The sequence below is a fragment of the Copadichromis virginalis genome, linkage group LG18, assembly GCF_057382275.1.
Source record: "Copadichromis virginalis isolate Kocher_CV1m ecotype Utaka linkage group LG18, C_Virginalis_male_GT1.1, whole genome shotgun sequence".
In the NCBI taxonomy this organism is placed as follows: domain Eukaryota; kingdom Metazoa; phylum Chordata; class Actinopteri; order Cichliformes; family Cichlidae; genus Copadichromis; species Copadichromis virginalis.
Window position 1 is genome coordinate 24,787,871 of NC_140635.1, and position 23,376 is coordinate 24,811,246.

Below are 23,376 nucleotides of genomic sequence, written 5' to 3' on the forward strand. Positions count from 1 at the left end.
GGAAAACGGAGCAGAAGAGCGAAACATGGCGACTTCGAACAATCCGCGGAAATTCAGCGAGAAAATCGCTTTACATAACCAGAAGCAGGCGGAGGAGACGGCGGCGTTTGAAGAAGTGATGAAAGACCTGAGCATAACCCGAGCAGCGAGGGTAACGACACCGTTTGCTGCCTTTTCCTTCCCTCCCTCCTGTCTGCGCTCCGTTTGTTTTCAGCGAGCTGTCAAATAGGCATTTGTAGCGCCGCGGCTGCACGCAGAACAGGTAAACAATAACAAACGACGCTTCCTGCCAGCTGTGGCCGATTTTCTCCTGTCGGTGGACGGCCAGCTGAGCCGACACGATGTGTCGGTCCTCAAATGTAGATGCGTACTGCGGGGACCATCTTTCCTAAAAGTTATTGGCTACAATTTTTGTCCCACGCAAGTGTAAAGCAAAGGGGCGTGCATCCGTGTTTGACAGCGCGCGTCCAGCACCGCGATTTTCCCTTCATCTCGTGGGCTTAGATACGAAGCGATTAACCTAAAGCATATGATATGATCCGTGAACGTAGAGATTGACATTTTAAAAAATGAATTAGAAAATCGTGGTGCATATAGGGATATATGTTAAGGTGTGTTTCTGTGCATATAAACCGCGGTGAACTTGTCTGACGGGTCCTCAGGCCTGTGTGCACTGCAACATGAGTGACATTTACGGCAAAGATGAAGGCCAGCAGATTATGTGGAATTTAAGCCACATACAGCACAGGCCTCCAGAATAAATCCTATGGAGGCAGGGCTTCAGTGGAAACCGCTACTGAGTGGAAATATGATGGACTTAACATCATTGCAAGCATCAGCCACTATCCTATCTAAGCTCTGTTTCTCTGAATCTGTGTGTTTGTGTCTGCTCAGAAGACGATAAAGAGCAACTTAAAGGTCTTTCTAGAATCAGAAAAGCAGAAGTATCATGTAACAGTAGATATCGTGGATGCTGGTTCACAGTCTCACGTCAATGGCAGACTGCAGTGCAAAACTTCTAAACGTGCATTGCTTTAAAAAAAAAATTATTAGAAATACGCGCTCACCCGACACTTTGTTAGCTACACCTCACTAGTGATGGGTTGGCCCATTAAGAAGTGCCTTAAATCCTCTGTGTGATTTTTTTTTTAACTGCAGTTTCCTGTTCTTAGCTGACAGGACTGGCACCTAGTGTGGTCTTCTGCTGCTGTAGCCTATCTGCTTCAAGATTCAAAGATGTTGTGCATTCAGAGATGCTTCTGCTTCTTCTTCTTCTGCATGCTTTGGTTTTAATGAACTTTTTTTCGGGGATATTGTATCTTCCTATCAGCTAGAACCAGTCGCGCCTTTCTCCACTGACCTTTGACATCAACAAAGCGTTTTCACCCAGAAAACTGCCGCTCACTGGATGTTTTCTCTTTTTCAGACCATTCTCTATGAACCCTAGAGGTGTTTAGAAAATCCCAGTTTCTGAAATACTGAAATACCAGCTCACTTGGTCCTGACAACCATACTACGATCAAAATCTCTTAAATAACCTTTCTTCTCCATTTGGTTTGAACTTAAGCATCTTGACTTGACAGGTCTACATGCATAAATGCACTGAGTTGCTGCATTGTGTCTGGCTGATTAGATATTTGCATAAACAAGCAGTTGAGGAGGTGTATCTTAAAGAAGTGGCCAGTGAGAGCACGCACAAAAATCGCTTGGTATAAACTGAATATATACCAATCAAGTACATTTCATTTGAACAGGTAACTTAAATGTAACATTTTACATTACACTTATGCAACATAGTTACGTGTAACCAAATAACCAAAAATCATCAGTTTGGGAATACATGTTAAGAAAAATGGCCTCCCTATGCTTTACCTTTAAACACGTCCTTATCTGGAAACTAATAGAACAAGTTGCATCAGAGTTATGACTTTATTATTATAGGTCCATATTTGTAGACGATATGTCTCGACAGGTTGGTGGAGGTCTGTGGCCTTATGTTTTTTTTTTTAATCTAGATTTCATTAAGTATGCAATCAGTCGTTTGTGTGTTTTTGGCTGTCAGTAAAATTATGCAAAAACCTCCAAGCTGACTATAATTAAAACCCAGTGGAGAGGTGGAGTATGAGCAAACCCATTAAACAGAGCGAAGCTGGATCGCTTTCTTCAAAACTGCGAGATGGGGCAGTGAAACTGGTGAAAGGATGCACTTTTCCAGTGATTAATGGAAAGACAAACATTAGGTAGCTCTTGTTTGAGCCAGAGTTAGACATGCTGGAAGGATGCCTCGGGTTTAGAGTTTCACCCTTTCACACTGTTGCCTCCCTTTATGCTCAACTCTCACTCTGATTTTTCTTTTGTGCTTTTCTCCGTACACGGCTTCTTGTGATTAAAGTGACCCAGACTTCATATTCTGTTGTTACAGTATCTAATCCGTTGCATCAGAGACTGCGTTCATGTAGCTAAAGAAGTATACTCTGAGGTTGGAGGCTTATCAAAATACACCACTGATGCAGGCATAGTAATTGTTATTATTAGATTTTCTGCCATGCCAACAGTAAGCAGTGGGCTTGCATGAGACAATTTAATTGACTGGTCATGGGTTCTCTGATTGGACATGGAAAAGGAGGCTGTTTTGAAATAAACACTGGAGTGACAGTTTGGAGGGTTTTCTTCTGAAATGAAGACAGGCACATTCAGTGATACTGAATTATATCTATACTGCTTTGCTTGCACCTTGGCATTCATATAATCTATTCACATTAAATAAAAAAGAAACCGTTAAATTTGACACTAAATTAGCTGTAAACGTTAGAGCTTGCAACAAAATTTGTCACTAAATTAAACAGCTTTTAGTTTCCACCACTTCGATCTTCCTTTACTGCTAAAATCCACAAATCTCACTTTTAGCACTTCAAAAAATTTAAGAAAAATCTGCAAACAGTCCTGTAATGTAAATGAAACAATCATGCAACTTAAAAAGAAAATGTTCTAGCAGAACATCATATTCAGCTCTCGTTATTAACAATATCACGGCCTGGTCCTTGGTTTTTAGGCGTGTGGGGTGTTAATAGCTAATTTATTACATCGCTGTAACTGGAGCGTGGACTTAATGCGAGCGAGAAACTCTTTTACTTCTTTTCTAAATTTCCCATAAATGCCTGCTGATTTACCTGATGTTGTTCTTCTTGCAGTTGCAGTTGCAGAAGACCAAATATTTGCAGCTGGGGCAGAACCGTGGGCAGTACTATGGAGGATCCTTGCCAAACGTCAATCAGATTGGAAACAGCACGATCGACGTGCCTTTTCAGGTACAGGATTGCTTATCTTTCCTTTGCCTTTCACATTTACAACTAAAATATACCTGGTGTAGGTCAATTCAAGCTGTGGCCTTAACTGCAAAAATATATTGTGTGATATAAATAAATAAATACCCCCATTTTTTCCCAATCTCTATGGGTAAGTAATATCCTGCAGTATTGACTGGTCGCTTTTTTTAGACATCCTGAGGTTCTTTTTCCCTGGACTAAATATTCTTCTACAGGAAGTCACATACTTTGTGTAAGTCACTTATGTAAGCAGTATATGAACAAAAATAATACTTTATTTAGAGGCAGTGTAAGTATCCAAGGCCACAGCCTACATTAGGTTTGTATACGGTTGTAGCATGGCTCGGCGCAGGCTCTGTCCAATAAACACTGTGTACACAGTCCTGCAATAACTTTGAAGTTTATATGTTGCTGCCGCAGCGTAATAAGAACGTTCTTGAAGCCACGTCTGTCACACCAAATTTGAATTGTGTGTTTTATGTGCAGGGAGACAGCTTCATGCTGGGCTTCAGTGCACTCGGCAACAACGTGAACAGAAGCAGAAGTTTTTTTATTGCTTTAAATTGTTTTCAGGAGCAGCTTCAAAGGTGGCAGGAAAGGATTTGCATTAATTGTCGACAGAAACATAAAAGAAATGTCAGTCTTCAGTGAAAGCCTTAAAACTGATATTGCACAATAATGAATGTTAGAAATTGAAGGGAAAAAGGGTCAGGAGGTTGTGTGTAATTTGTTCTGAATAATAGGTTTCATTTTATTTGGGGAAATAAAAAAAGAAAAAATCATTGCGTTCAGTGCTATCTGCAACGCGACTGCTGCGTTGCTTAGTGTGTCAGTCTGTGTATATGAGAAAGAAGAGCTTCTCCATGTTTTATTCTCTCAGCCAGTGCTGGAAACAGTCTCTTGCTTGAAAGGCACTGAAGCTGCACAGCAAGACAGAAAACATCTGTCATGTGGGCTAAAAAGCCCTTGTCCTTGAAATTTCCACGGAATAGCTTCAGACAAATGGAACAAGATACCAACCTTTAAAAAAAAGGAAAATGTAATGCAGTTTTGTAGTTTTAATTTTCTTTGCCAATGAAATGACAACCCTCAAAAAAACAACAAACAAACAAGTTGAAGAACACGCGTAGAACATAATGCACACATTTCAGATTTTCTTTTTCCAGTCTTCCCCCATCCTTTTCACCCCGGACCACTTTACCTTTCATTCCTGTGCTACATGCTCATAGGAAGTGTTTATTCTCTGCTGGCCAAGAGCAGTGTAACTGAGGTAAAGTGCTGACTACCGTGGCTGCCGCAGTGCTTTTTGTAGATTAATGACCTCAAAAACTCTCTTGTTATTGTTACACATTCAGCTCTAATAGTGCAGGCCGGTGAGGAGCTGAAAAGTAATGTTTGCAATTTGCCCAGTTCATTACCCATTTTTTTCCTTGTCTTTATTTGTCAGAATTCAGGGCTCGACATGAACAGGTCGACGCGACACCACGGATTGGTGGAAAGAGTCTACCGCGATCGGAACCGCATCACATCGCCCCACCGGAAACCCCTGTCTGTTGACAAACACGGACGACAGATATCCTTTTATGCTGCCTGTTGGGTGAAGTGTTGTTTAATGTTGGGGCGATCGTGGCTCAAGAGTTGGGAGTTTGCCTTGTAATCGGAAGGTTGCCGGTTCGAGCCCCGGCTTGGACAGTCTCGGTCGTTGTGTCCTTGGGCAAGACACTTCACCCGTTGCCTACTGGTGGTGGTCAGAGGGCCCGGTGGCGCCAGTGTCCGGCAGCCTCGCCTCTGTCAGTGCTCCCCAGGGTGGCTGTGGCTACAATGTAGCTTGCCATCACCAGTGTGTGAATGGGTGGATGACTGGATGTGTAAAGCGCTTTGGGGTCCTTAGGGACTAGTAAAGCGCTATATAAATACAGGCCATTTACCATTACCATTTTTATCTGGTTTCTGAGCTTCAGTTTAAATCAGAGTGCTTGGTCAAAACTTCACTCGGTCAAATTTTTCTTTAGGAGCAGTAGAGTGGCATTTCTGCAGATTATTAGGAATTTACACAGATGTTATCCTACCAATGCATGCCCCATGCTACAGTATTTGTTTTGGCCTGTTCATGCTGTTGGAAGCCTGATATACTTAATCATACTGAGAAAAAACAAACAAACATGTTAATATCCTAAAAATGGGTCAGTTTAACCCATTCCTAGGTGCTTACTAGGCATGAATATTTCAGCTTTTTGTGGATTCAAATGAGAAGTAGCTTTGAAATGAAAAACGATAGGGATGTCTCATAAACTGCTGTAGGTGCATGAAGCCTAAAAACAGGTCATTTTAGCCTGTCGCTAGGTGGTTGCGGGGCAACACGATGCCATCATAATGTGTCATGCATAATTTAGCTTTTGCGAATACAAATTAAATGTTACTGTTGTGAAATACAAACGATACAGTGCTTTTATAAGGTGCATAAGTGCAAAAAAATGGATCGTTTCAAACTGTTGCTGGGTGGTTGCTAGGCAATGCGATGATGCCGCAGTATCTGATATAGATAAGAACCTTCCGGGGCCTAAGATGAACTTGTGTGCACAGGTTTGGTTGCTCATCTTCTAATGCTCTCGGAGGAGTTGGTGGACAAAGAAACCAACGCACAGACAGACAGAGATTTCATGTATTATGATAAATATTCAGTGGGAGGAGTTTGGCTGGGAATAACATGGTGTCAACAGCTGAACATTAGCATCGTGGAGATGTTAATAAACCATAGTCTGCACACACCCACACAGTTCTGAGAACAGGACTAATCACACAGTATAAGTGAAACCACCTGCGGGCTCTCATCATTCTCCAGCAGAAGTCAATGCAAATCTTTAAACTGTATTATTGTTTTTTAAAGCTTAATATATGCATAAAATATACATTTGTGTTTAAATGCTCCTTCGTGGTAGCATTATTGGAAAATACACAGTGCAGAACAAGCAATTATTAACACCTTTTCATTAATAATGCTGTTGTATTCAGCTAGCTTTTGAAACGGAAGTGCTTCTTGATTTCAGATTTTTAGATCTTAATCAAACTCTTTGTGGGCATTTTTGCAAAAGACTTCGGCCTGTAGGTAATGAAAGTGTACCCTGTATTGTAGAAGATCACCAAGCACAGTGCTTTTTTTATTTATTTATTTTTTGAATTCACAGAAGAGAGTACACTGATTCTGCCAAGGCTTTATTCTCCAGCTGTTATTTCTTAACCTGCGATGTCACATTGACAGCTGTCCATATGGCTCAGTATATCTCTCGCCGCCACCTGATACTAGTTGGAGGAGGTAAGACGGTCTCTGATAATGACACAATGTCTCGGCATGGCCTTCTTGCAACTAAATGCATTTTTTTTTCACCTGTCATGAAGAAACGTGTTCAGATAATAACGCAAGACACATTCAGAGTGGAAAGACCCAAGAGGCTAACACTCTGACTGTGAAATCCTTCTGCATTGTCACATATTTAATGACTTTCACAGTTTCTGCCATTGAGAAAAATTATTGAAATGTTTATATTTACACTTAAAACTATTCCAGTGTCCTTATTCTAGTGTTAAACATTTAAAAATAACTGACTGCTGCATGTGATGTTGTTGTCGCGCAGTGCTGTAGTTGCCCACTATGTACTTTTTTGTGCTATTCGGGTAGATTTTGTCTATAGATCGCCTTATGTGAGTTTAAAATTCTTGTGCTGCAGGACAAACTCTGACTCAGCACTGCATCAGTGCACACTAATTCCTGCCCAGCAGGCCTCCTTCACTGGAGGATCACAGGAGCTGCAGCCAAAACGAGGTACACAAGATTTCGAAGATGTTCTCGTCATGTAGTGTAAGAGACATGTTCATTAGTGTGGTGTGTGTCAGCTCACTTCATACAGACACCCTGCATGAAATGAGCTTTTAACTCTGCCTTGAATTAGTCTATATGTGCTTTTTAAATTAGTGTTTTTTTGCATTATCTGCAGAATTCAGTGTTATTTGTTTTTTTGTTTTTTTTTGTGATCCTGTTTAGTTTTTGTGGTATTTTGTTGCTTTCTCCTGACGACTCAGTGGAAGCACCCTCCAGTGTATGATGAAAGGGTTTGAATGCGGCTTTGAAGGCAAGAGGAGGAAAATTGATTGCTGTGCAGATGGTGCGCATTCAAGTACCATGTGAATTTCGCTCCTAATGGCCATGTGAGGGGAATTATGTCAATTTTAGAAGCACTTTGGTTGAATTTGTACGTATCATCTTGGAGAAGTGCTTGTGCTTTTACCCATTATTTGCATTCAGAATTCTTTTTTCTTTTACTAATGTCACACTTCTTGTCTACTTTCTTTTTTTGTTTTTGTTTTTCCTCTTTTTAAAGGAACCTTTTCTTCCCACTGTCATCAAGTGCTTACTCAAAGGGAATTGCTGGGTACCTTGTCATCATTTTGTACCTTACAATGCAATAGTGCTTGGATATATATAAATTCATGTATATATATGTTGTAACTTGACGCTACATACATTAACGACTGCACTTACTCACTTGATCTGATTAAATGAAGGCAGTTATTATGAGCTTCAACAGGCAGGACATCTGTAGATCCAAGAGATTGAGGAGATTTATTTTTTAATTTCTCCATCTCTCGCTCTCGCTCTTGCTCTCCCCAGTCCTCCTACTCACTGTACCGGGGTCTGAAGCAATTAAACAAGAGGTGGATGAAGATGGACAGAAACATAACTGGGACAGCAAAAAAGTAAATCTTCACACAAAATGTTTTTCACTTGAGTATCTCACTGGTCTTCCTGATACACTAGTTGTCTTTTTTTCTCCCACTTTAGAACATTTCAAGATCCAAGCCCTGCAAAGTTCCTGGAATCCAGTGAGTTTTAATGTCTTAGGTTGTCTAAGGATACCTTCCTCTATAGTCTGAGTAACACAATGAAATTATGTTTCAGTGTAAATATTTTTGGGGGGCACGTTGGTCTCACTGTTACGATATAGTGTTTAAATCCAGAAAGGAAGCTTCGGCTAGGTACGTGTGTACACAAATCTGATGAATGGGTGTGAATAAAGCGTAGTTTTGAACTGAAAGCATCTGACTGTAGTTCAACATTTTCATTTTGACTCGCTCAACTGCCAAAGGAATGAGAGTGTGGAGCCAAAAGATTTGCAAAAATACCCTGGGCCAAATGCATGAAGTCCAAATATCTCTGGACTTGTTTGCCTCGGGAGACATTTCCAAGTAATCTGAATAAGCTACTGGTGTTGGCGGTTCTGCTATTTCATCACCGAGTATATCGAGCATGTCATCGCTGGAGAGTTTACGGCACCCATCTGTTTTTCTGCAGCATTTTCCCGTCTCCAGAACAGCAGCTGACCGCTTCGATGAAACCAGCAGCCCACAACACTGGCGGCTCTCTTCCCGATCTGACCAACATCCAGTTCCCTCCTCCGCTGCCCACCCCGCTCGACCACGACGACCCAGCTGCCGCCTCGTTCGGCTCCCAGAGCAGCACGCAGGCTCTGGGTAACACACAAGGTGGTAATAAGCACTCTCTCCTCTGTTCTCTCTGGACATATCTTAAAGTTATGTGCAGGATATGAAGGATCTTGGATTTCAGCATTTGCCACTTGTTTGGTGCCAAGTTGGGTCTTTAAGGAAACTGTTTTCTTGTGCTGGGTAGGAGTGAACACGTCTCAACCCACAGTAGCCATGGAAATCCAGGCCGGGCAGGATAGTGTGATTCCTCTCATCCTGAACGCGGGAGACTCCCACCAGCACCAGAACCTGCAGCTCTCCCCAACAACTCCACCTCTCACTCTCTCCCAGGTACTCAAGAGGAAAGCGTTGTACATTAATAGACATAGAAACAGTGTCATGATTTGTAGGCAGGCTACAAATACTGAAATGAATGCTTTTTGAGGTTTCTGTCATATAAAGTGCCGTGCTCCCAACAGGCAGCCATTAATGCCATGAACCTGGAGCAGCAGCTGTCCCAGTACGCCTTCTTCAGCCAGCAGCCGTCGTCCCAGACACACCCAAACCAGCAAGTGAGTTTCTATCCAAAGCCACAGCTCAAAACATAATAAACTTCATCTCATTCATATGTACGAACATCCAGTTTTATATAGTATTATGACCACTTGCCAAAAAAAATCAATGAATGAGTCAACAGCAGTTGTTTAACTCGGACGTGTGGCTCGTTTTGTTTTCATTTACCCGTTTTAAACATCCAGAGGATCGCTGAGCGTTAGTCCATCTGCATATGAAGCAATTCGCCCACTGTCTGCCGCTTTACAGCTGACAGTTGGTCGCCCTGCCCTGTTGTTAGTTACTTCAAACAATCACCTCAGAGTTGAGAGTAGTTTAACTTGCTTTCTGCCCACCGCTAAAGCCAAATCACTGCTAGTCACTTCCTCTTAGAATGTCTATCACCTTAGGTCAGAGTTATTTGAAGCCGAAAAGATAATGGGAAACTTTCAGCAACGTGCTCTCCTACACAACATGCTGCCAGTGCAGATGTTGCATATCGCTGCCCCCTCCCCCTGGCACTGACTCACTTTCTCTCTCACTCCCTCGCTTTTACCCGTGGTTTGTGGACATCTTTTCATTTTCTCCGCAGTTTTGGTTGCATTTCCTCTCCGGTTTTCTCTTTTCTGCCGCAGCCGTTCCTTAAACTCTTCCTTATAAGGAATTATATTTCTTGGGTCCACTATAGTAGCTGCAGTGGATTCACACTCGAATCGCACTCTCGAACTTGTCATGTCATGTACAACATACAGAGAAGCGTCTGATCATGTTTGTTATTGGTAGTAGTAGAGAATGAGTCATTATCATCTGAAGTTAAGTCTAAATTTTGGAATTGATGAAATAATTTACTTAGTAAAAGTTATTCTGGGTCTTTCAGCCAATCAGAGTCCTGAATTTTCAGTGGCTGTGGTATAGACCTCAGGAAGTTTCACTGGAAATTAGGATCGAGTCCATTCCTTTACAAACCTGTTGCTGTGTTTCAGTTTGTGACGCTGGCGTTGTGGTCTGCTTTCCATTTCATCAGTCTGTCAGCTCCCTAAGCCTCCAATCTCGGGATTATGTTTATTAATGCAAGTACAGCTAATCCCAATCTCCAAGTCTTTCCAACTTCTTCCAATATTTTTGGATTTATGAATGTTTTCATTCTTTTCATTCTAAGAATGTTCATACATTTTATCTCTGTTTATCACATGAACGCTAAATCATTTGAAACTATAGCTTTATGTTAAATGTTACTGAACACGTGTCCTAACAAACTGTAATCATGAAGCCGTTCATGTTTAACTGAAATGAAAATGCATTTTTCCACAGCCCATTAAAAAAAAAAAAAAAAAGAATATTACAAAACTTTGATGTTAGCCAGACTTTAAGATCTCAGACTTAATGTTTATCTGCAGCTGCTGCTGCTTTTTAATTAGATTGATAGCATCCAGATTGTGAATGAGTGAGTAAGATGAAAAATGAGGGGAAAAATAGATAAACTGCATTTAATGACGATGATGCGTTTTGGCTCTCATGGGAACATTCGACTTACTTTGACTTACTTACGTTTACTCGTCTGTGATTCAGTCACCTCTATATTGTTGAGATGTTTAATGAGATGGAATTAGAGAATAACCACACCAGAGTTATAGGAGCAGCAGTTCATAAATGAATTATTATAACTATATTTTTTTAATAAGGTTCCAAATAAATAATAAAACCTATGATGATTTCAGTTACCAGTTAGTTGGAAGAAAACTTCGCAAACTCTTTGATATTCCTGTCACGTCTGCTTTTATTTCATTTACTTTGATTACTTTTTGAGCAGATCTTCATTTTTGCCACAGTTGACTAAAAATAAAAACGCACCAACAACTGTGCTTTCCATGTCTTTATTCAACATACTGAGTTATTATCAGAGAGGCTGTAAAAAAAAAAAAAAGTGAATCCCTGCTAATTGCTTCTCCAAAAGCTGTTTGGATTCAGGTGTTCCAATTATGAAGATGAGACTAGAAGTGTGGGTTGTAGAGGTTGTTCTCAGTAAGAAAGCCATAGAGAGTTTTCTCTTGTGATAACTATGACTCAGTCACAAAAGCTTTCTCGCTGGGTTTTTGCACAAACCTCTTAAAAGCTACAGACACATTTCCAAGAATCTAGGCGTTCATCGGTCCACAATGAAATAAACAGAGGAGATAATGACGTGGGGCTATTGGGATCACAGCAAGTGCGAATACACGCGGTCCTGAAGAAGGTACAAAGAACTCAAGGCCAACTGCAAAACACCTGCGGAGATCTCGCTAACTTGCTAAAATCTTTGTTCGTGTGTCTCAACTCCCAGAACAACAGATGAGACGCAAGTATAACATTTAGACAAAAAATACACAATGATTTACTTAGAGGGGTAAAAGTAAAACCATATCCCTGCTGCCTCGGGGTCTGGGAAAAAAGACATTTCACAGGAGATTGTCAGTGCAGCAGTCCTTGTGCATAGTCAGGTCAGACTCTTCACCTTTAACTAGAAAGTTTATGTGTGTGTTTTTTTTACATTTTGGCATGATCTTTGACAATAAAATTCAACAAAAACATATAAAACTCTAAAATCTAAACTCCTAAAAATGTCACATAAAAGGCAACTTGTAGCCTTTTATGTGATTTTTTTTTTCTTCTTTTGATGTGTTTTCATATCTGCCAAGATGTAATAAAATAAGATATGAATATAATGCGTGTGTGATAAGCAAGCATTAAAATTATACAGTGGTGCTTAAAGATTAGTTATCTATTTATGAGTCCACTGCTTATTTTCCAGCAGGCGGGTCTGGTCCAGCTGCCGTCCTCGGTGAACTCCTGCTCCCCGTCAGACAACCAGGCGTCCTCGCAAACCAACATGACCATCGACATGAACGCGGTGAGCAGTCTGTGTCTCGCTGATTTGTTGCAACAACAACCCAGTGATGACTGGTTCTCCTTGGCTGGTTCCCAGTTTTCCCAAAGAACTGTTTTCAGATGGTGTTAACGTGTTGGGCTCGGGGTTTCGCGAACACACTGCCACGTCGAAGTAATCAGAACTGATCTCGTAGACGTTCAGCTGTGACGTGAAGTTGTCCAAGAGTGTGTTTTGTAACAGACGTTTTGCTTGGGGGGGGAAAAAACGACGTGAAAATAGGACTGTGTGTGACAGTGCAATTGTTCTTTCTTTGTTATTTTAACTATGATACAAAACCATAATTTTGCAGTCCCAGAATTTCTTTGTTTCTCTGCAGAGTTCAAGTCCCCCCCAAAAACCACTAAAGCAGAATGTAAAAAAATGCACAAAGAGATTCGCAAAACATCCGTGAATCTGAAAGCTTCTGTAAGGCGCTGTTTCTCCTTCAGATCTAGGCTCTCGCTGCTTCGCTCTACTGTTGCGATGGGAATGTGTTTGGATTACTGCAGAAATGAAGTGGCCTACATTCTCTTCATCTCCGTAAAAGACTGTGCGGCGTGAGGTCACGGAAAACGCAGAGGAAGCTCGCTGGGATCTGGATCTTAGACTTGTATTCTTGTTATTAAACCGTTAATAAGGAAATGTTTTTATCATTTTACAGTCAAAGTAATGTCAAGGAAAACATGACCTTCTTTCATTTTCAGGCGAGTTCAAACAGGTTTACTCGACGCCACTGACCAGGTCACCGGTTTATAGCTCTATCCACAGACCTTGAACTCCTTTTTATCGCTCTCATCTCATGCTACCATTATTTTGGTAACTTATCTTTTAATAGTTTAGGAGTTTAAAGGTTTGAACGCCTCGTTGACTTGTAAATGATTAAACATTATCAGCCTCATTTGATAAATCTCAATTACTTGATGGCGTATCTATTGCTTACTTGGAAGGTTTTATAGTACTTTTTTTTTATTTTGTTAGACAGTATAAAAAACATCTGATGATAGGACAGAACAAGAGATAGCAGAGTGGGTTTTCCCTGGTCACTATTTTTAAAATATTCACTTGCTCAGGTTTAATTTCCAGCGATATTCTTACTAATTAATCCCCTGTAGTACTCAGTCTTTCACTTTTCTTTTTTTTTTCTACTACTCCACTGACGTGAGATCTACACATCACTCGTCACATATTGTGATCATACTAATTACATTTCAGCATTAGCTACAAGTATGCACAGGTTCAATATTCCTCTGATCGCCAGTCTCCTGCAAGAAAAACACCACAGACATGGTTAACCAAAGCTCCTTGTTCAATAGGAGAAGAGTTACACACAACGAACGAGGGGGGGAAACAAAACGACGGCCTCCAGTGTGAATAACTCAAATGTATCCTCTTGTATCAGGCCTCGTCCCTTCAACAGTACCGCAGTAGGGTTGGATCCTCTGCCAATCAATCTCCAACCTCTCCCGTCTCCAATCAAGGCTTCTCACCCGGAGGCTCGCCTCAAGTAAGGGCGTATGGACTGAACGAGCTGCCGGCTCGCTTTGTATAAACATCACCGTCCCTTGCATCGTAGTGCTGTGGTTATCTCTGCTGAGTAGGACTCCGTGCAGCTTTTTCTTGTTGATACAGATCTGGGCAAAAAAAAATAAAATAAAAAGCGAGCCCTTCAGCAAGACCCATAACATCAAAACAAGCATTTTCCCCCCTTAAGTTAATTGTATTGTCATCATTTATGCATTTACACATGATTACTTTCTGTGTTTTATAAGCCAAAAAAGAATAATATCTATTAGTATCTAATAAGTAGATAAAACACAGTGCAGCCTCTATTAGTTGACATTTTAACGAGCAATAGCAGGAAATCCTGGGGTTTCTTTGAGTCTGAGTCTACCGACATGCACAGCGGCATCATTAACCTTATAAATCACTGATGTGTTTTCCATGCTTGACATAAGAGGAAGTGAAACCGCGCAGTGAAGGAAATACTCTGGGAGAAAGCTGTCTGTGTGTACTTAAAGTTAATAATATATACATAGAAAATGTGCATTAAAAAGTTCTATTCCTGATCTGAATGATCACATTAAGCATTGACAAACTGTGAACCCTGAGCAGCTCTTGTTTTGCCCAGATCTGACCACCAGTCTCTTTAAGCAGTCTCTTAGTGTCATTGATGTGTTTTGTGATGTAGCCGTGTCCCTGACCTTCCTCCTCCTCTGCTGCTTTTTGTGGTATTTGCATCGCAACTCCACCGTTTCCCTCCCAGTCTTGCTTATTAGACTGTGAAGTGGAGTTTGTTTTGTTCTTTCCCATGTTTGTCAGATCTCTGTGTTTAATGTGGGTTTGCACCAGCATGGGGGGGAATGGGTGAGCATCAAGGGAGGTATTAATCCCCTTCAAAGGATTTTTCAGGAAAAGCTGTGCAAACTGAACCTTGCTTGCAATGTAGTGCATTAAGATAAACTGAACACACCCAAGGTAAACATGGATTAGGGCTGTCAGTGATGTGCGTGAGACTTAGTAAAAGCATGTAAGATTTGCAAAAGGTAGTGCTGATAATCTTTTAATCGCTTATTGCTAAGTGTTCTTTCTTAAATACTGTCTTGAATTACACCTTTAAAAGTGCCATCTAGTAAGCCTTTACTGGTCCAAAGATTGAAGTTATAGTTTCTGACTTTTAAACATGCCCTTGTGTGTTTGAGATGTGGAGAGAGAGAGGAACGTGGCGAGTGACAGAGTTGATTCATGCTGTGTGTGCATTTCTATATGTTTGCTTTCCCAACTCGGGCCTTTCCAGAGCTGAAGTGGCTCACTCGTAGTCCCGAGGTTATCCACGGGCCAAACCACAACCAACAGTCTGTGTTCTCTTGTTAACCTGCTCTGCCCCGTGGGGAGTTGTGCAGCGCACACAGATAATGTGGTTTAGAACTAGGTGGAGCACAGACTGAGAATATGATCCAATTACTTATACATTAAGAGGCCACAATGAAACGGGAGAATTCCTGCTGCTGATTCGATGAGGACATACAAATCAGGATTTTCAAGAGAATTAGCTTGCGCTGGATGAGTCGGTGGAGGGGAGAATAAAGCCACAGAGGGGATTACATTTTCAGTGATTCCCTTAATTTTAACGCACATTACATCCTGTTTGGTTTGTCTTAATTAAAACGTGGAAGCCAGAAGGCAGGAGAGGAAGCTCCTTTTTCATGTAAGGCTTTCCTTTTGTTGTCCTTACGTAGACGATTTGGGGTGTTTGGCCGGTTTGCATTTCAGTGTATTATGTATACAGAGAGCTGTAAGATATCGGCAGCTGATATTGAAAGATTTTGCCTCGTGTGATTAATTAAGCCATTTATTTATTTATTTTATCATATAATACATTTATTTACATATCTGCAGATTACTACAACTGTTTTTTTCTTTTATTTTTTGCAGGTTTTAAATCGTTTTTGTGCAATTAAAATGAAAAGGTTTGTGCTGCAGTAATGTCACACAAATGTGCAAAACGTTATGGCAGATGCTCAAAGACTTGTGAAGGCCTCCTCATGAAAGAAAATCGGCTATAAGCATTTTATAGAGGCATATAAAAAAATCCTAATTATTCTAAGCCTTTGTATCTGGTTGTCTAGACCCGAGGTGTCAAACATGCAGCCCACTTTGATCGTTAGTGGGTCAGACCAGTGAAACTACATGATAAATGTGTAAAATTCCAGTAAAACATCTGGTAGTTTATTGCCTAGACGGTGCTGTAATTCCGAGATTTTTTTCTTTTTAAAACACAAAAGATAAAATAAATACGCTGATGGTGCATCATTCACATAAAAACACTTAATGTGTTGGCATATGCAAACTGGGTGGGCATTTGTACATTAAAAACCTCACACATTTCCAGACGTTGTGACATGTTGCAGTGTTCTAGCTGCTTTGACTGTCTCGTTTTGTATATCCCGTGTTTTTTGTTTAATGTATTATGTCTGAAGCCTTGATGCAATACATATATATGCTCATATTGATGGTGCGCACTTGTAATTTTGACCTACATCTATAATAAACCGATCACTGCTTGTTTGTTGTTGCAGCACAACTCCATACTGGGCAGCGTGTTTGCAGACTTCTACGACCAGCAGCTGCCTTCCATTCAAGCCAGTGCGCTCTCACAGCAGGTACAGGCTCTGTCCGTGTCAGATAGAAACCAATCATCTTCGCATGTTTTTCCTGCATTTAGCTTTCTCCTACTTCAGGGACTTGTTGCATTATTTCTTTCTTTTGGGATTGCCAGTTGGAGCAGTTCAACATGATGGAGACCCCCATCAGCTCTGACAGCCTGTACAACCAGAACTCCACCCTCAATTACTCCCAGGCTCTTATGATGGGTTTGACTGGCCACTGCAACCCTCAGGACTCGCAGCAGCTTGGATACAGTAGCCATGGCAACATCCCCAACATCATTCTCACAGGTGCTTCACACGGCTTCTCAAGACATGCAGCGAGTGGCCTGTTAAGGCAGAGACCCAGACTCTAAAGTGTAGAACTGGTAGATCCAAGTGCGGAGGAACGCTTGTGATTCACATTTTCTTGTGGGTCTTGTGACAGTAACTGAACAGAAGAAGCTTCACAATGATTTGGTTGATTACTGGATTTGTATAATGGATGGAAGCAACAGCACTTTGTCATTCAGTCGTTGCATGCTGCCGCAACCCGACGTGTTGTTACATTTCTCACGAGTTGCACATCAAGGATAAAAAAGGTGGTTGCAGTTATGACGGAAGTTACGACGTAGATTTCCCACAGAAGTCTAAATCGGGCATAAATCACAGGATAAAAAAAATGAAAGTCCAACTTGATTATTTATGGTCTGAGCAGTATGAAAGTAGCGGGTTACCTGTCATTCAATCACTAGAATGTTAGCTCTGACATTGTTAAATGCTGCAGAGACGTATAACACTTATCTGCATGTAGATTCAAAGATAACCATCCTCTTAAGGTTTGCCTTTATTAGTTTTTAAAAAATTAGCCCTCCTAATAATCAGCTTCACTTAGATATGTAATTATGATGCCAAGCTGTCCCCTTAAGTTGTTATCAAATCATAACCCACACTCCTCTGCATTCTTTTGTTTTCATTGAAGTTGTCTCTAATTTTAGCCTTCCTTCTCTTCCTTAGAAACCTCAGTGAGATGAATAGTATTTTTTTTTTCTTGTTGTCTTTCCACAGTGAGTGGAGAGTCTCCACCCAGCCTGCCCAAGGACCTGTCTGGCTCCCTGCCCACAGATGTCAGCTTTGATGTGGACTCTCAGTTCCCGCTGGACGATCTGAAAATCGACCCGCTGACGTTGGATGGCCTGCACATGCTCAATGACCCGGACATGGTCCTCACCGATCCCGCCACCGAGGATGCATTTCGCCTTGACAGGCTGTAACAAAAGTAGCGGGTGTAACAGGTGTGTGAACTCTGCTACCTAAAGCCGAGGGTCTCTGAGGAGAAGGTATCTAGAATCAGGCTGATCAAAGGCCTCATCTGGGCTGAGCATCAATTCCACACGACCCAACACAATCGACTCCCACAAATGAGCTCTTAAAATGTTTCTAAAGACTGCTGCTAGCTTCCCTTTAATGGTTCTCTCACTACCTTTTGTGATGGATCCTGTTGCGATTTAGATGATATACCCGTTTTTTATTCGAGGAAGCTTAATGAAAATTTGGGGGCATAAACAGCCCGGTCTCTAATTCTCCATCAATGACTGACTAAACTATGTCTGTAGAGCAAACCCGTAATAAATCACACTATAGCGATCGCACGGCTGTTAACATAGAGTAGCTTGATGACTCAGAGGAAACACCTGTTGAGCTTAACCTCCCTCTGTCCCAAGCTGTAATGGAAGCCCCGGTGAGGCGATGAGTCACCCTTTTGCAAGCTCATTTATTTTTAGGGAATGGTGAATTTTGATTTTTATCATAGTCAGTGGCGGTCATCAGTTTATGCATGAAATCACAAATCACTGTGCATACTTGTTTTGCCTTAATAGCGTCTACATTTTGGTTTTCATGCAAAGATGACTCTTATGTAGATGAGGAAGAAAGAGGGGAAAAAAACAAAGAAGCATTTTAGGGATGGAGTCATTTTTTACAGGTGGTTTGGCCTACGTAATCCGCCGTTGTGTCGTCACTACCATATCATTTTTCAACTTCATTTATCGCACCTAAACGGATAAATGAGGAATACGAGCTAGATGTTTACAGGCTTTGTTTTATATTTTACATGTACAGAATGTGATTAGAGTTTGCGTAACGGTATCTATGCAAAACTACAGCGATCGATTTGGGACTGTAAAATGAAACACACACATCGAACCCTTATACGCAGGAAGGCAGCGTGCAGGATTCTTAGAGGACGCACGGCGACCGTGCCATGTTACTTTTGAAACTGTTTCCGTTCTTTCAGACTAGTGAGGTGTAGAGATGGTGGGGGGAAAAGGCACACTGAGCGTGGCACACAGGATTACTCCCAAAGATGTGACCTCAGCGTAGTTGAAATATCTATATATATATATGTATATTTTTCCAGACAATTGAACTGCCTCTATAATAGAACAGAATTGTTGATACAAAGAGAATGTATTTAGGTCACATCTGTACAACCATGTTGTTGCCATCCTGTCATCCTCATTGCCTCTCATAACTAGCCTTTATGTCCTTAAGGACACATATTGTTTCCCCAAAGCGGATATGACATCCTGCTTTAAGTTTTATGTGTTGCTTTGCTCGTTTCCCTGGCACTACAGCGACTCTATGTATCCGTTTTCTCGTAGCGCTCGTGTTGTCCGTGCCCTTTATCAGTTCGTTCCGTATCGCTCTGGTCGCTCTCGTAGTCGTATGCTTTCGTGCTTTAAAAATCCTCTGTGAAATCAGTGCGTGTTTCAGTAGATGGGTCCTTTGAGTTCATTCAGAAACGTGTCTCATTATTGCACTTTATGCATTTATTTAAAACACTGATTTCTCAGAGTGTATATACCAAACCCCCCGTCCCCACCTACCCTCGTGACTGTTATGTGCACTGGACCTGTCTGTCCTGTCTTTGATAAAACTTGCCTTCTTGTAAAAAAAAAAAAAAAAAAGAAGACGAAGAAAAAAGAAAAGACAAATGAAAAAAGCAAATTGAATTATAGTTATTTTTGAAAACTTCTATAAAAAAATCTATTGAAGAGAGCTGAGTTGTTACTCAGTCGGTGAGTATTTTGTTACACTGTTACACATTTTTCTTTCCTACATTTTTTGCACGCAGGTGTGTCTGTCGTGTCTCTGCAGCTCTGACTGCATCATGTCGGAATAAAGAAAACGAAACAATGCTCGAAGACGTTTGTAATAAATTATTAATTAGCAAAAAAAAAAAAGAAAAAAAGAAAAACAAACCACGGTTCAAGTTACAAAAATAGTGCATTGGACATTTGCAGTAAGTGTTATTGTAATACTGTGCCAGATGGGATGAGTCAGTCCCTGAAAAGTATTTTGCAGAATTAATATTGCAGTTCAGTGCAGGTAGAATAAAATGTAAAATAGATATAGATTCATTCCCAGGACACTATTCGGCTGTTATGTTCCTGAAACATCGCGTCTGTCGATGTGTGTCGAGGAACCCTGTGCCAGCATATTTATTTTCATGCAACACAAAACTATGATTGAATCTTAAAATTAGATTTTTAAGCTTTTTCCTTTAAAAAACAACAACAAAACTCTAATATTTCAGATGCATCATGTTGGTCAGTGATCCTGCGTTCTAGTTATCACTGTGGGAAAGTGGGGTGGTTGTTTTTCTATTTTAATAATTTTGTGACTGCACGAATCTCCTTAAGTGTTTTCTCTTTATGGCTTGTTTTTTAACAATTTATTTTATTTTATTTTTAAGGGTTAGGTGGGTTTTGTTTGTCTAAGCAAGCGTTTTTTTTTCCCCCCTTGTTTGCTAAACTCGTCTTTTGTCTCTCTTTGATTCTGCATCGTGTATAGGCTACGTGACTGCTAAGTGAAGCCTAAAAGCATCAGATATGTGGTAATCAGCCTTTCATGCACATGTAGAAGCCGTTGTTTGATACTGTGTTTTATACCGCAATATCCAGTATGCGCTTTTTTTCCCGTGGAACACCCACACAGTTTTGATTATGTCATTGTAAATCTATAGACTAGCTTTGTATATTTCTGTATGGTAGGAACAATGTTTTTCGTGCTTTATGTGATATGATGTCAAAGTAAGAAAATGCACTGAGAAATACTGTGCTGCAATATGTCATTGTGGCTCTATATTCTCTGCTGGACCTCCAGACTTTATAGTGAGCCTGACATCTTTTGTGGGTTCTTTATTTCCGTTTGTTTTTTGTATTGTGTTTTTTTTTAAACACTTTTTGTGCTCATGTAGATAAGCGCTGACTGATGCGTCGCCTGTTACTGCCACCTTTTTAAGCAGTAACGTTCTGGTATCGCACCAGTGTTTACAGAGACAAGAGTTTACAGCAGAGCAACGTTTGTTTTCCTCCACCTTAAAATGTTTCAGCTGAGTTAAATACTGTATCTGGAAAAACAGACTACATGCATGTAGAACCACTTGCAGTGTAGATTAGCTAAACAATTTTGTGGTTTAAACAGTGAATCAGTAAGGTTGAACAGTTATTTCAATATTATTATTTATTAATTCAGAGTTATCTGATATTTCGTTTGGACCTCGTCCATATGCATTTCAAGGCCCTTGAAGCACTTTTCATTTACTTGAAAAACTTTTATTCTGCAGGAATTCCACTTCCTGTTACATATTAGACTATTTAGATTCTTTTGGTCTTTACTTCAGAGCAGATTTGTCTACAGCACTGTATCTTTTTTCTCCTTCTTTTTAAAGTAAAATCAACAGTTGAACCAAAGGTAAAAAAAAAAAAAAAAAAAGATAGCCATAAGTAAGAGAAAAAATTTAAAACTTTTATAAAACATCCTCTTTTTTTCCTCAAATGATCCCATTATGGTTCAAATTATTTCATATTTACCTACAAAGTCATTGTTTAGGTTGGACACAATTACTGATTTCTACAACATGAATTAAAGGGGCACCTGTTATGCATCTCCTTCCAGTTATATTTGCTCTTAGAATGGGAGACACTAATAATAAACAAGACCACAGTAATTACTTTATCCAAAGCCTGTCCTAAATGCTTAGTTTTTTTCTGCTCTTGGCTCTGTATGATGTCACTGAGAGTGGATAGTCTTAGTATGCTCATCAAAGGCCCCAGTGGGATACGCCTAGAGATTGTTTGGCAATTAAGTCACTATGAAATTGATTTCTAAAACGTGTCTGTGGGTCTTATACTTTATGTCACTCGGGCCACTTGGGTCCCAGTGACGCTACTTTCGTGAAGGCCCTTGCAGACGCCTGCATGCCTGCTTGTTTTTTTTTGTGACTTGTCCAAAGTGAATTTACAATACAATGCACCAACTACTAGGCCTGAACTCCACCCACCTTTCGTTCAAACCTTCTGTATGTTTAAGGGGAAAAAAGCTAAAACAGCCTGTTGCATAAACAAAAGATGTCCTGAGAAGCTGCACCAGGGCCCTCTATAAGATACGTGGGGGTTATTCTGTACTGTGAATCCTGCACGTCTACTCTAGAAGAGTCAGCAGTTGTTTGTTTTTTTTAATTTGGTGCTGGAAATGAGCATAACAGGTCCCCTTTAAAGAAATGACTGCTATATCCTGTCCACTAGATGAGAAATCTATTTTCTGCATGATGCCGAATTTCAAAGTATCTTGACATATTGTATTTTGCTTTAAACTAACCATTTAGTTTCGCCTTTGTTTTATAAATTTGTGGTGAAATCGTATTTTGTAGTGAAAAAAAAAACACTGAGACATAACATGGACACGATGAGAAATAACACGAGTAAGAAAAATCACATACAAATACTGTACAGTCAGACTAATAGTGGCTCTGTGACACAAGCTGTTAAAACACAAACTGAATCAGGAAAATGAAACAGAGTGTAAGGTCACTCAGTGGGTTGCCCACAGCTATGAATCCTGTGAGTGCATTTCGAGGACGGCCCAGTGCTGGTTCAAGACTCACACAATGGCAGCTAAAACGTTCTACAATGTATTTTAAGTTGAGTGAAACTATTCCACACACTGCAAATGCACTATGTTCCTGTTGCCGTGAAGAGGTGCACTATGTTTCTGTAGTGCACTCGCAGCAACAGGAAACATTATGCTCGTATAATATGCAAATCTAGCATTCTGCAGCAGAGCTTGGCAGGTCTGTACTTTTTCTTTTTGAGCTAACCCTTTAAAAGCAACTGGTCCAAACCTTGTTCTTCAAATTGTGCGTTTTCTATTTTAACTGTTAAAATTGGACCAAAATAATCCAAGTTGGCTGTAAATGTGAGCGACGTTATAGATTTGGGGCGGGGCTTTCCATTTAAAATGTACCTGATGTATTTTTCTCGTGTGAAGGCTTCTGTCTTTGTATCTTTGCATTATTATTTGTAAATGAGATGAAAATAAATATATCTGAATAAGCCAAGACACTTGATTTCTCGTATTGTGTTTTTTTCTCATTAGCTTGACTCCAAAAAGTACTAGAAAACAAAGACGTGCAGCAGTAGTTTCATGGTGTTTGCAGCCCCCATAACTGGCATAACTTAGACTTTCTCACCCACTCCAGGACTTCAGTTGCCCTGCCTCTCCCACTCTTTCCGCACCAACAGTTTTAATGAGTTTCTACTTTTTTTTATGTGGGATGGATACTAAAGCTAAGACTGCTGGTGAGAGGACAGTCTTTTCTATGACTTAAATGTGTTCTGGGCTTTGCGTGGATTGGATTATGCTGTGGTTGTCAAGAAATTAGTTTGAGATTAAATGTTTTAATTCTATTTGGTTACAACAGTTAACCCTAAATGTGTCTCTTCTTATTGTTGATTATCCTTAACTAAAACTAAAACTAGATCTGAAATAAAATGTTCATTAAAAATAAAAACTAAATACGGAGGAAATGCCCTTCCTATTTGTTTATTGGTTAAGCTTTGTTATCCTAACTTGCCTACAGTCTACAAGACTGAGTCAACTGCTGTGTAAAAGTGCATTTTTTTTTAAA

General features: G+C 40.3%; 1 protein-coding gene across 3 annotated transcripts; it reads left to right on the forward strand.

Annotated features, from left to right (window-relative positions):
* crtc1a (CREB regulated transcription coactivator 1a) lies at positions 1–22,808 on the forward strand. 3 transcript variants are annotated; one of them, XM_085440065.1, is made up of 15 exons: positions 1–151; positions 3,192–3,308; positions 4,774–4,899; positions 6,578–6,639; positions 7,052–7,146; positions 7,993–8,078; positions 8,164–8,204; positions 8,674–8,864; positions 9,010–9,155; positions 9,284–9,376; positions 12,145–12,243; positions 13,661–13,765; positions 16,338–16,421; positions 16,538–16,715; positions 17,472–22,808. In XM_085440065.1, exons 1-15 carry the CDS (start codon positions 26–28, stop codon positions 17,675–17,677), a joined length of 1,755 nt encoding a protein of 584 aa, XP_085296191.1. In that variant the 5' UTR covers positions 1–25; the 3' UTR covers positions 17,678–22,808. The 3 variants fall into 3 exon arrangements, with proteins under 3 accessions (XP_085296191.1, XP_085296192.1, XP_085296193.1); XM_085440066.1 differs by having other exon boundaries at positions 12,148–12,243; XM_085440067.1 differs by lacking the exon at positions 13,661–13,765.
* The last annotated feature ends 568 nt before the right edge of the window (positions 22,809–23,376 follow it).